General features: G+C 40.1%; 1 protein-coding gene across 4 annotated transcripts in view; it reads left to right on the top strand.

The window, feature by feature from the left end:
* Nucleotides 1-14,130, top strand: part of MLLT10 (MLLT10 histone lysine methyltransferase DOT1L cofactor) — a 149,182-nt gene that overhangs the window by 36,395 nt on the left and 98,657 nt on the right. For all 4 annotated transcript variants that reach the window (XM_089533341.1, XM_089533339.1, XM_089533340.1 and 1 more), the window contains 2 exons: nucleotides 8,601-8,704; nucleotides 9,679-9,772. In XM_089533341.1, coding sequence (XP_089389467.1) covers nucleotides 8,601-8,704; nucleotides 9,679-9,772 — 198 coding nt within the window. The remainder of the gene's footprint in view (nucleotides 1-8,600; nucleotides 8,705-9,678; nucleotides 9,773-14,130) is intronic.

Consider the following 14,130-nt stretch of genomic DNA (forward strand, 5'->3'; position numbering starts at 1 on the left):
CATGGGGGGAAAGCCTGGCGGAAAAGGAACGTTTTAAGAGTCCTTTTAAATACATCAAGGGAGGTGGCTGTGCGGAGCTCGTCGGGCAGGGTGTTCCAGAGATGAGGGGCTGAGGTGGAAAATGCCCTCTGAGTTGCACTGTAACGTGCGTCTGGAATGGTTAAGAGATGATTCCCGCCCGACCTGAGAGTGCGGGGCGGATTGTATGGGGAGAGGCGGTCCTCCAAGTACCCTGGGCCCAAGACATTTAGGGCTTTATAGGTAATAACCAACATCTTGTATTGCGCTCAGAAGCAAATGGGCAGCCAATGGAGGTCTTTCAAAACAGGTGTTATGTGACTGGCCCTGGAACATCCAGTGACCAATCTGGCAGCCATATTTTGCACCAGTTGTAGCTTCCGAGTTTGGTACAAGGGTTGCCCCATGTAGAGCGCGTTACAGAAATCCAAACGAGAGGTTACCAGAGCGTGTACCACGGTTTCAAGGTCCGCCCGGCCCAGGTAGAGTCGCAGCTGGCATATCAGCCGAAGCTGATAACAAGTGCTCTTGACCGTCGCATCCACCTGAGAAGTAAGATGGAGTGACGAGTCCAGAAGCACTCCCAGACTGCAAACTGAGTCCTTCACAGGGAGCGTGACCCCATTCAGGACAGGTGGAACAATTTCCTTCCCTGGGCCAGGAGAACCTATCACCAGTACTTCTGTTTTCTCTGGATTCAAACTGAGTCTGTTTTTCCTCATCCAGCCCATTACTGACTCCAAGCAGGCATTTAGAGGAGAGATGCCGTCCTTAGTCACTGCATCAGTCGGCGACATAGAGAAGACTATTTGTGTGTCATCAGTGTACTGATAACACTGTGCCCCGTGTCTCCGGATGATCTCTCCCAGCGGCTTCATGTAAATGTTGAATAGCATGGGGGACAAAATCGCTCCCTGAGGGACACCAGATGTAAGGGCCCTCTTATCGGAGCGACAGTCCCCCAGCTCCACCATCTGGAACCTACCCGAGAGGTAGGAACGGAACCACTGCAGAGCAGTGCCCCCAATTCCCAACTCCCCCAGGCGCCCCAGAAGGATACCATGGTCGATGGTATCGAAGGCCGCAGAGATGTCCAAGAGCACTAACAGGGATACGCTACCCCTGTCCATGCCCAGATTGAGATCATCGACTAAGGCGACCATGGCAGTCTCAACTCCATAGCCCGCCCGGAAGGCAGTTTGAAATGGGTCCAGAAAATCAGCCTCATCCAAGATCCCCCGGAGCTGAAAGGCAACTGCCCTCTCGATCACCTTCCCTAAAAATGGTAACAGTGAGACAGGCCGATAAGTATTCCGAATTAGGGGGTCAAGGGAGGGCTTTTTCAACAATGGTTTTACAATGGCCGTCTTCAAAGTAGATGGAAACTGCCCTTCCCTGAGAGATGAATTAATGATGCGGTGTAGCATCTCTGTAACAACCGCTCCCCCTTGAGCTGTCAACCATGAAGGGCAGGGATCAAGAGAACAAGTCGTCTTCCTAACGCTCCAAAGAATCTTGTCCACATCCCCGGTACCAACAGACTCAAATTGATCCAGTGTAACCAAGTCCACGGAAGCTCTGGATACCTCTACTCTGGGATCTGAACTAACACTGGCGTCAAGATTAGCTCTTATCCGAGAGATTTTATCCGCGAAGAAGTTATTAAACTCATCACAGCAGGCCTTGGATGGTTCCAAAATAGGGTTCAGGGCAGGGGGCAGTTGAGTGAGCTCCCTCACTACCCTGAACAGCTCTGCCAGACGCGACTCCGCGGACGCAATACGTGCAGCAAAGAAAGAGTTCTTCGCTGCACTTATTGCCACTCCGTAGGTTCTCAAATGAGACTTTAGGAGTGCCTTATCGGCTAAGAGATGATGTCTTCGCCAGTCGTGCTCTAGTCGTTGCACAGCCCGCTTCCTTTCCCTGAGATCTTCAGTATACCAGGGCTTTTTATTGGAAGCAGGCCGGAAAGGACGCTTGGGAGTGATGCTGTGTATAGCCCTGGAGAGATCAGTATCCCAGATGTTAATCAGGGCATCAACAGAGTCGCCGTCAGTTCCAACCATATACCCCTCTAGGGCTTCTTGGAACCTTTTGGGTTCCATCAGCCTTTGAGGGTGGACCATCCTAATAGGTCCGCCACCCCTGGGAGGGATACGGGTAGAAGCCTTGATATTAGCCTCAACCAGGAAATGGTCCGTCCATGACAAGGCGGAGATGTTAGTAACCTCCGCCCACGGAGAATCCATATCCAAACAGAAAAGGACATCAAGTGTATTACCAGCTGAATGCGTGGGCCCCGAGACCAATTGGGACAGGCCCATGGCTGTCATGGTAGTCATGAACTCCCGAGCTGCACCTGTTGGACCATGACTGGCCTCAAAGGGAATGTTGAGGTCCCCCAGAACCATGTTGGGGGACTCCAACATTAGCTCCGAGACCAGTTGTGACAGCTTGGCTAGGGAATCTGTTAGCGCATGGGGTGGCCTGTAGACCAACAGAATCCCTAAACTGTCCCTAGCCTTCAGGGTCAGGTAAATACACTCGATGTACACAGTCTGACGGAGGTGGTTCCTGGTCAAGGAAAGGGTGTTCTTATGGATCAGGGCAACACCCCCCCCCCGCCCACTTAGCCTGCACTGGTCCTTAACTGAGTACCCGGCTGGGAGGGCCTGTGCCCACACCTCTTCACTCTCAGGCCCAAGCCAGGTCTCAGTAATGCAAGCCAGGTCGTAGCTCTTATCCTCTATGAGATCAGAAATGATATGGGTCTTACTTCTTACCGACCTGGCATTGCACAGGAGCAGAGACAGGGTTTGTGGTACAGTTGGACTGACCCACAGGCCTCTTTGGCTAGGAGTGGATGGAAAGAGAGATAGGTATTATGCATCGATCTCGCCTTCCCTTCTGATAAATCTCCACTCTCCTACCGCTATATCTCCCCCTGCCCCACACTACTTCTATAGGAGCTCTGCCTAATGCAGCACCATCACCCATCCCCTCGCCAAGCTCAAAATCCCCCCCCAAAAAAAATTCCGGTGTTTTGGGGGTTGGCGTCATGCCTTCAGGGACCCGGCAAGCCGGCTTTTGAAGGAGGGAGCCTCTTTCACTGGCCCCTCCTCCCCTTCAGAGTGCTGCCCGCAAAATTGTGTAAAATTATGTATGCATAATGTGGAGAAAGTGGAAAGTATAACATTGTTCTCTGTGATGTCCTACCAGGACTATTTGAATCTCCCCCTGCATTTTCTTTCATGTTGGTTCAGGCCATAGAATATTTTAGTGTAGGAAAGTTCATTGTATTAGTTGTGGGAGGAGTTGTAGGATCCCCTGCATTTTTCCAGGTTTGGTTTGCCCTTTCTCAGCATGCTCTGCTTTAGCTAGAGGCTTTTTAGTTTGGAGCAGTCTTTGCTGTGAGCAGGCAGAGAGCTGTCTTTTGGTGGCAAACAGGCCCAGACAGCCGGAAAGGGCATTTCTTACATGTTAGCCGAATCAGTTACCAGGAACTAGTTAGCCAATTTAGTTACCAGTAATTAGTTAGCCAAATCAGTTACCAGAAATTAGTTACCGACTTCAAGACAAAGAATTCAGGAGCGGAAAGACCCTGCACCAGCTCCATTGAGAGAGGAGATCAAACCAAGATCAGACCCAGAAAGATGACACCCTGAAGATTGCTGAAAGTCTGTAAAGTATCTTTTATCTAGAGCTGGGGAGGAGAAAAATCTTTATTTTTGTTCTTTAAATTAAACTTCCCCCTTTTTGAACTTTACATTCAGCATCAGAGCCTTTTTGGGTAGAAGAGTTTGATCTCACCAGGGTACCGGCGTTGCACACCCAAACCTGCCACCACCTTTAGTTGGGTGTGTCTTCACATTCTCAGTCTCTTGTCATAAGCTGTATTGCTGTTATGGAGACATCTGGTTTGCAATGGGGGAAGCAGGAGGCAGCTTTTGGTCTAATTCAGGAGTAGGCAACCTTTTTGAGCCGGGGGCCAGTTTGCTGTCCCTCAGACAACTGGGGGGGTCAAAGCAAAAAAATAAATAATAATAATTAAATAATTTAAAAAAATTAAATAAATAAATAAACCGGAACAAATGTAGGACAAAATTTTCAAATAGTGGACACTTTTTTAAAAAAAGTGGAGGACACGTGAAAAAATTTGCTGATTTTAAAAAAAATGTTAATATAAATGCATGTTTCTGAGGCTTCTATAGACAATTGCCCCTGCGCATGAGAGGCCAAAGGCCCCGGTGGCAATCGGCAGCAGGACCGGGCTGGGGCCGGTCCCAAGGCCTCACCGGGCCGCATCCGGCCCATGGGCCGCAGGTTGCCTACCCCTGGTCTAGTTCACTGAGGCTCTTATGTTCTTGTAGGCTGCAATTTTACCTTAGGCTACTAGCAGAGTAATATTTTTCAAATGCCACTTGTAATTGCATGTTTGCCCAAGAATACTACCAGCAATTGCATCATTGACCCCATCCTGGAAATTTTTGTTGTGCTTGAAGTGCAGAGTTTTACATGAGCAAAATTGTTGGAAAATTGATTACCTGGGTTTACTGAAAAAGCATAGATGGTTATAGGTGGGTCAGATGATAAAAGAAAGACATTGGAGACATGGAGCAAATAAAAGATGGTTACGATTGGAATAATGGTGGTTTATGTAATGCAGCCTCCTGATCATGTTGTACTGCAACTCTCAGGGTCCATCACTGTTGACTTTGGTGTCTAGGACTTCTAGGACTTGTTGTACATCAAGATCTGAACAATCACATTAGTCTCACTCTTGATATGATTTTTTTAGAAGGCTGTCATCAGGATTTTTTTAAAAAAAGGTTAATTAAAATGTTCACACAAATCCCAATACAGTTGGCCTTGCTTATCCACGGATTTTTTATCCATGGATTCAAGCATCCATGGCTTGAAAATATTCAGAAAAAGCATAAATTCCAAATAGCACACCTTAATTTTCCATTTTATATAAGAGACATCATTTTGTTATGCCATTGGATTGAATGGGGCTTGATCATCCACTGCTTCTGTTACCCATGGGGAGTCCTGGAACCAAACCCCAGTTGATAACAAGGACCGACTGTATTTGTTAGGATTCTAATGGTGATAAATAATAACTTGTAATATTTAATAAATAACAGGAATATCCAGTTATATGCTTTATAAGGTTATTCCCACTTCAAGTTATATGCCTTTTGAGTGAACGTCTGATGTTTAAATTAGAGTAATCATAAATTTGCATATTGGGTTTCAACAGCTAGTATAGATAAAATATCTACAATTGTAATCCTGTTGAAAAGTTGGCGTGGATAAAGTTCCTGTTGATTCAACGTGTCCCTTGTAGTTGAGGATAACCAATGGATTTTGGCCTAAATAATAACAGGTTTTATTGAACATAAGCTTCATTGATTGGACTATAGCATGTTTTGTCATATGAATAAATTCCAGTCAGTGATGAGAAAACCTAATTGTATGCATGGAGTAAATATGAGGAAGCTATAGCATTATGGGCTGAATGCAGCCCCTGAGTCCCAGTTTTGCAATTTTTTCAATAGGTTGGCAGTCAGTTGGATTACATTAGAGGAAATTACAAAGAAAATGGATTTAGGGGGAAATATTTCAAATTTGGATTAAAGAAATTTAAAAAATGAGAGGGCACATATATTGATAAATGGGAACAAAACCAAGGCAGTCTTAATAGCCAGAGAAACCAGGGAAGGATGTCCCCTGTCACCTGTGATATTTTTGATGATAATGGAAATGCTTATTAGGAAAATTAAGGATGAACACAGATAAGAAGGAATAAAAATTAATATATATATATAAAGATTAAAGCATATACTGCAGACTTGATAGTAAATCCGGAAAATTCAATTGAAAATATAGAATTACTGATGGAAATAATGAAAGAATTTGGAGTTTGACTGGATGTAAAATTAACAAATCAAAATCGGCCTTAATCACTAAAAATATGAATTTGAAGAAAGAAAATGAGATTCAAGAAATAGTAGGGATTGAGGTAAAGAAAAAAGATAGATATTTAGGCATTTATGTTACAAAAAAAGGAATAGAATTATTTGAAAATAACTATACCAAAATCTGGAAGGAAATTCAAAAAGATTTAATCAAATGGAATAACTTAAAACACTCCCTTTTCAGTCAGTCAACCTTTATTAGGCATAGAAAAAACAACATGCATTTACAATAAACTTTCTCTTTTAAGAAGAATCCCAGTAATCAAAATGGCAATATTACCTAGAATGTTATAACCATTTCAGATGTTACCCATTATTAACAATAATAGGGATATTATTAGGCATAGGGATAGGGATATTTCAAAATTCACCTGGCAGGAGAAGAAGCCCTGAGTAAGATTTAAAATTCTTCAAGACGCGAGAAATAGAGGAGGATTAGCACTACCTGATTTTTGAAGGATGTGGATTAGGATGAATTATAGAATGGCTAAAATTACAAGATTAAAATTTTTTTAAAATTGGAGGGAGAAGGGATTAAATTTGTCTTACATCATGCTTATCTTGTGTATGATAAAGAAAAAACTAATGAGGACTTTAATAAGCCCTCCTAAAAATTTGGAAAATGTATAAGAATAGAATAATGAATAAAATTCCCATGTGGCTATCACTGCAAGAGGCGTTCTATAGAAACGAGGTGGATAGGGATGAAAAATGGTGTATTTATAAGGATCTGAAGAGAAACAAGCAGGGGAAATTAAAATAGTGAAACAAGAAACTCTAGAAAGTAAAGGGATTAATCTGGGATGGTTTCAATATAGACAATTCTATGAGAGGGTTAAAACAGATATAAGAAATCAAGAATAGCTGAAAGTAAGACAGAATTAGAAGAAATCTTGTATGGAAAAACGAAAAAGATGATTGGGTTAAAAATTGCTGGAATTTCAGACGGAAGAGGAAGTAGTGAATGAGGTTATGATAAAATGGGCTATTGATATTGGACAACCTATAATGCTAGAACAATGGGAGAAATTTTGAATAGATGATTGAAGTACACTGTATCACAAAGTTTAAAAGAAAACGTACAAATTATTTTATAGATGGTATGTCTCCGGATAAGATAGCCAGAATTTATAAAAACACAACAAATAACTGCTGGAAGGGTAAGAAATCATCCAGAACTTTCTTCTACTGTTGGTGGAAGTGTAGAGCGGCAACAAAATATTGGAATATGATTAATAAAACAATTAATACATTGCTAGGTACCAAAATAGAATTGAAACTGGAGATTACCTTGTTAAGAATTTTGGATGATGACCTGGAAAAAAATACGGAAAAATATTATTTTATTTGATCATAATAGCCAGAATTGTTTTTGCTCAGAATTGGAAAAAAGAATTGATACCCACAAAAGAGGATTGGATCTGGAAACTATATGATATTATAGAAGCAGGTAAATTAACTCAATTATTAAAAGACAATACATTGGATTTTTTAAAATAAAAACTGGGACTTGGTAATTAAATTTTTAAAGAGCAATTTTAGACCTGAAAAAATAAAGAATAATTTAAATTAGTTTGATGGAGATCACTTATATTATTCAGTTCATAGGTAGACATAAAGGTAAATAACACTGGAGGGAAAATCTGATCATAGATTGTAAATGTAGGTTATAATAGAAAAAATAAGTGACATAGATCATATGAACAGCTTTAAGGCTGCATTTTGTATTGTTTTGATAATAAAATTATAGGAGAGAAGTGTAACAACAAAGAAAAAGAAATGGATATATATAGGGAGGTCATATAGTTTTTCAAGAAAAATATTTGGAAGCGAGGAAGTTCGAATGAAGATGTTTGTCTTATATATGTTTTTAGAATGAATGTTTATAGGATATGAAGAAATAGGAAGAAATTAAATATTAATTAATGGTTAAAGCTATCGGAGGGTAAAGTATGTAGGAGAGGGTAAGAGTAAGTAGAATGGATGTTATATGAAGAAAGTGGATAAGAAGGAAGAGAAGGGGGATTATAGGGGAGAAAGGTTAAGGAGAGATGATATGATAGGAAATAGAAGAAGGAGAGGGAGAAGAGGAAGAGGAGTAGAGGAGGAAAGAAGAAGAATGAAGAGAAGAACGAAAAACAAAAATTAACTGATTACTAGAGGAATATGAAAGTGTATCAAAATGTATTTAAATGTGATTAGAGCTTTGTATAATTATGAAGTATTTTAACATGTTTGTTTTGTATGTTTTGTATGTTTTTACGTTTTTCAATAAAATTAAAAAATGTAATCATTAAAAAAATAACTTGGCAGTCTCTTGAATCCCCCAATGTTTTACTTTTTTGGCTCAATTTTTGAATTGTTTTTCTCCCCAGATTGGCCCAAAATACCCAAAAATTGCTGGCAGACATTGTGGTGCAATGTGAGGTGCAGTGCATGGTGTGTGTGTGTGTGTGAATGAGAAAGAAAGAGATGGGGGAGAGAGAGAGAGAAAGAAAATTATTTCCCTCAGTTGTGTACCCTGAGATGGTGTATTGCCTCACCTGGCACATTAGAATTTGTTAAGAGAATGTACATAATCTGACTTATTTTCCCCAACAGACTTGTTATATATGTGATGAACAAGGCAGAGAAAGTAAAGCAGCCACTGGTGCTTGCATGACTTGTAACAAGCATGGATGTCGTCAAGCTTTCCATGTAACATGGTAAGTAAACAATACCAAGGATTAAGGGCTGGGTATCTTGCTTTTTTGTTTGTTTTGACCTACCTAGTTTTATTAACCTGATGGGTTTGCTGTTCATAATTTGTGGCACTCTTAAAATATTCAGACTTGTTTTAATTGTTTGAGTAGACCCATTTTAGTATGCCCTTAAATGCATAACCCAATAAAATGTCCACTTTTTGTTGTTAGATTATCAGAAAGGTTTGTTTTCCTTCTCTTCCAAAATCCTAGTCACTGAGTAACTTTCATTTACTTTAAGATGATTTATTTGTTGTGCTTTTAAAATTATACTTAGATACTCGGCTGAAGTTTGAATGCTACTTCAGAGTGGTAATTATGCGGCCCTTCAAATGGTGCAGAGTTATAACTCCCAGCATTCTTCACCATGAACTACTGTGTATACTCATGTATAAGTCTAGAAATTTTAGTCAAAAAGTTGACCCCAAAAACTTAGGTCGACTTATCCACGGGTCAATGTAAATACTATTCTTTAACTCTTATTAAAAAAGGAACCATCCCCTGGTTAAAGGCAAGAGTGCAATCTGTCCTGGAAGCACCGATCTCCCTCTATTCTCTCTTCCATCGAGCCTCTAGTGTGAGCCAAAATCGTTATGCCTGCCATAATTTTGTAGGTTCTTTGGCATTGTTTTCCTTTGCTTCATCATTTAGGTCTATTATTGTATGAACCTAAGTTTTACCCTTGACTTATCCAAGGGTCATATCAAAATCCATAATTTTGCCCCCAAAACATGCCCTCGACTTATACATGAGGTCAACTTATAGTCGAGTATATACGGTATACAGTCTAAGGATTGCAGTCCAACATCATCTGAAGGGTTGCACGGTTCCCACTGCTGTGCAGCATAAATAGTAATCTAACTTGGAAATATTGTTGAGTAGTTATATTTTCTTTCTTTAGTATCTGGCTCTGTCCTACTGTTTTTTTTCTTCCGTAGTGCACAGTTTGCAGGACTTCTTTGCGAAGAAGAAGGTAATGGTGCAGATAATGTCCAGTATTGTGGTTACTGTAAATACCATTTCAGTAAGCTGGTAAGATTTTGTTGAATTCAGTGTTTCAAATAATGCATTTGAGTAACAACATGTAAACTTGATATTGGGCTATTAATTAGGTGTTGCTTATACTAAACACTGACTAAAATTTAGCCTTGTGGATTTTTTAAAATGGGACTAAATATTCAAATGTAAGAATGGTTGAATTGTCTGTTTCAAATACTGCATTTTATAAAATTGCATGTTGGTCTAAGTGTTGTTTATACTAAATGCTGACTAATATTTAATTTAAAAAAATGTGGGGATAAATATTACAGTATTGCAAAGGACAGTTTTGATCTTCCAGGTTTATACAATGCAGAATTTAGTTTTTTTCTAGTTGGGGCCAAATCCTGGGGTCCCACCTATTTGAGGTTTCTCAGATAGCCATGCCCATGTCCCCATGGTACCCTGCTGTGGAAGTTTCCCAACTTTGATATCTTCCCAGTAGATAAGACCGCCCCACATCCTGTAGTTTGGGTTATGCTCTGCCTACTCACTCCAATAGGCAGGAAGTAAAGAAGAGAGATCATTCTAGTGGATTGAAATGCTTCTCCTTAGTCTTATGTCTGGCATTAAAAGATTTAAACTAACATATGCTTTGTCAGTCCCACACTTTTGCCTTCCTGCCCACCACTGGAATGCATCCCACAATAACCGTTCTGGCTTAAAAATTCCCTTGCATTATGAACATGTCCTATGAAATACCCTAAAGTGTATATGGATACAAAATACACTTGCTTAGGGTTTTTTTTTTTTTGGCTCCCTTTGGACCACAGAGAGGCAATATAAGCTTCCCACTGGGTGACCTTGGTTAAGTTAACTCTCTCAGTCTCACTATCCACTGATACAGGTGCGGCTTCCAATATACGTTTTCACCCAGTGGGCTTCGGGGCCGAGTTGGGAATTGAACCCTGGTCTCCAGAGTCATAGTCTAGCCCTCAAACTATTATGGCATGCAAGCTCTCCCTTCTAATTATCATTGTCTAATGGTTGGCTTTCTTCCTGCTACAGTTGTTCTTATGTAATCAAATAATATAGTTTTGTCATAAAATTCAGTTGTGGCTATCTTTATTTACATTTGGGTGCATTTTACCTTACTGTGTCTCCTGTCCTTCCAATTCAAGCAAGACTTTCAATTATTCTTGCCTTACAACATTCTTAGCCTTAATTATGTTGATATATTTTTGGATTTATTTATGTTTTCATAATCTGCGGTATGCCTCTTACATTGCTTGTTGCTGAAAAGGTTTAAATTAATTTCCAAACTTGAAGAAAGGATTTACCATCCGAACTGTATTTCAGTTTCTTTTTAACTTTTAATTTTCCCATTTTGGTTCCTCCACATTTTCTCACAATTAAATACCCTCCTATAAGGGGGTCTCGCGCCTGCCTGAGGGGGCCTCTCTTGAGGCCTGAGGTGGGTACTGTGTCTGGGCTCTCTCTTGATGCCATTGCTGCAAAAGGTGGCGGAGAAGTGGCTCCAGAGCAGGTCGGGCCGAGGTAAAGAGACGGCCCCTTATTCCTTGCTGCTGCCGCCACCGCCACCACCCAGAATACTCAGCTCCTCCAGCGGTTTCCATGGCAGACTTCTGAAGCCACTGGAGAAACGGAGTATCTTGGGTGGTGGTGGTGGCGGTGGCGAGGAATAAGGGGCTGACTCTTTACCTCAGCCCGACTAGCTCTGGAGCCGCTTCTCTGCCACCTTTTGCAGCAACAATGGCAGCGAGAGAGAACCCAGCCGCGGTACCCACCTCAGGCCTCCAGAGAGGCCCCCTCAAGCCGGCGCGAGTGCCTGCTGGGAGAGGAACCAGCAAGGACCCCAGAGATAGAGAGGTGGCTACACCATTTGCCTGTCTCTGGGGTCAGAATCCGGCGCATAAGACAGGCGTAAAAAGTTGCCCTATACACCAGAAAATATGGTACTCTGTTGCAATTTCTAGCCACTTGTTCACACTCAATATGCTGCACATAATTGTGCTGTGGTAATTGCTTCTGAGCAGATGGACATTGCTTATATTTTATGTCAGATTTGTGCACTTTTAAGGATTAAGTGAAATGATGTCTTTTATTAGTTCGATGACAGACTTGCAGTAATTTAAATACAGTTTATTGGTTTTAGAAATTCTTTTTTTAAAAAAGTTCTTTAAATTTTATTTTGTATTTTTCAATTTTGCATTCTTCATTATGTTACTATTATACATACATGAAATATGAATGAAACATGAATTTATAAAATAAGGTTTTAGTCTTTCTTCTGTAGAGAGGTAGTAGTCATGCTTTATATTATGTTCTTGGAATTTTTGCCTGCAGTAATTTTATAAGTAAATTTGTTTTCCCTTTTATTTTATAATTTATTGGATACTGCCTTTTTTGAGAGTGGAGATAGAGGCTGTTTTTTTTAAAAAACAAACAAACAGGAAAATGAAAGAAATTTTTTCCTCCTCCTCACCCCAAGCTATTTTTCTGGGAAAATAAAAAACAAAACCCTGGATTACAGAATATTTTTGTTACAATGATGAATACAATATTTAAGACAAGGTGTTCACATATTTACTGTCCCAAAATCGTTTCTAAAAATCATGTAAGAGGAAACTTTTAGGTAGGACTATGCATAGCGCCATATTACAATTTCTGGGTTGGTTTACTCTCCTTGGTTATTTTTATGTGAATGAGTGTGTTATGTCTGCTTGACTATACTGAGAAGCAGTGAAGACAAAATATTTTCTCTGTTTTACTAATGTTGATAGCTTCTTTTGTTTTCATTTTGCCTGCTCCTAAAATTGGCAGAGAGATTCTTTATAGTCGAGGTGTTCCTTAAAGTTCCAGATCTTGCAGCTCCATTTGTGACAAAAAATAAAATGGAAAAACAAAGTTCACTATTACTATATTCTGAATAAACTGTACTTTAAATATATCAAGCATGATTATTTTATGACAAATGTACATGTAATGAGTTTTATGTTCCGAAAGTAACAAAGTGGTACTCAGATGTTGTACCACAGATCCAAGCAATGGATCCACAATGAGATGCCTAGTTTCATCCCTGTTTAGTCCTCCTTTGTCCAGAATTCAGTTTTGTTCTAGATTCATGGTCTCTTTCATGTGATCCGTTCTGATCTGATCTATTAGCCTGGATCTTCTCTCTTACTTTACTTTGCTTGAGAGATTATGTCACTCACCTGAACTTCATTCCATGTGCATAGGCATCTTTGCATCTTCACCTATATTGATCTACTACTAGTAGTACCTCATCTTTAATCTATCTGCCTTTCCTTTTGCTTTAGTATTTTCTGTCAGCAGGAGGGCTGTAAATACTTTAGACAGCTACAGTTAGGACCTTCTTTGCCCACAAATAAAGTAGCAGGGTGGCTCTTTGACTATTCACTCAATAGAGTTTTAGAATTTTATTGCTATAATTTTTTCACAGTGATGGCAAAGTAATCCCTTTTATGTTTCCATTTTTGTATTACTTGTATCTTGCTTCCTTTTCTTCTCAAAAGAAGAATGAAACTATTTGTCTTTTATGAAGAAAACATTTCTTTCAGTACTTATTTGAATTAGGCATTTTATCAGGTTGCTATCCACATGTACAGAATTATAGGGGTGGGGGTGGCAGGGCAAGGCTAGCATGTTCTCCTCTCCGTGTGCTTATTTTGAAAAGGTTATCAACACTGAACAGGGCTTCAACTATTTGACTTTATGCTTCAGTACTACAACAGGATCTTACATTGATAGAAACAGCTTTATAAAATAAGTACTAATTTTATAAATCTGTGTGGCTGTGATCATGCAATGAACCTCACAGTTTGGATTTTGATATTGTATATAGCTCTATGTACATATTTAAAGGACTGTGCCCAGTAAAGAGACTGGAGTTCACTCCCCCTCATAGGCCAACCCAGCTTTTTGCATGATGGTTATCAAGTTTGCATAGGAATGTATTCAAGTAGAACTGAAAATGTGTAGAAGATACCTGTGCTGTCCTTTATGGTGCATGGGACTTCTCTGTGTTGGACTTTTATGTGTACAGCTGCCTATAAAAATGTGATATCTAATTACATCTGGAGCCCTGGTGGCGCTGGTTAAATGCCTGTACTGCAGCCATTCACTCGAAACCACAAGGTTGCGAGTTCAAGACCAGCAAAAGGGCCCAAGCTCGACTCAGGCTTGCATCCTTCCGAGGTCGCTAAAATGAGTACCCACACTGTTGGGTGCAAATTAGCTTACTTGCTAATTAGCTTACTTGCTGTTCACCGCTATGATCTTTGGAGTAGCGGTATATAAATAAAACAAATTATTACTATTACATCTGTCATACAGATGCTGGGTTGTACAAATACACCTGCCTATCCTTG

Source organism: Sceloporus occidentalis, unplaced genomic scaffold (genome assembly GCF_023333645.1).
Source record: "Sceloporus occidentalis isolate IW3139 unplaced genomic scaffold, rSceOcc1.0.p SCAF_7, whole genome shotgun sequence".
Lineage (NCBI taxonomy): Eukaryota > Metazoa > Chordata > Lepidosauria > Squamata > Phrynosomatidae > Sceloporus > Sceloporus occidentalis.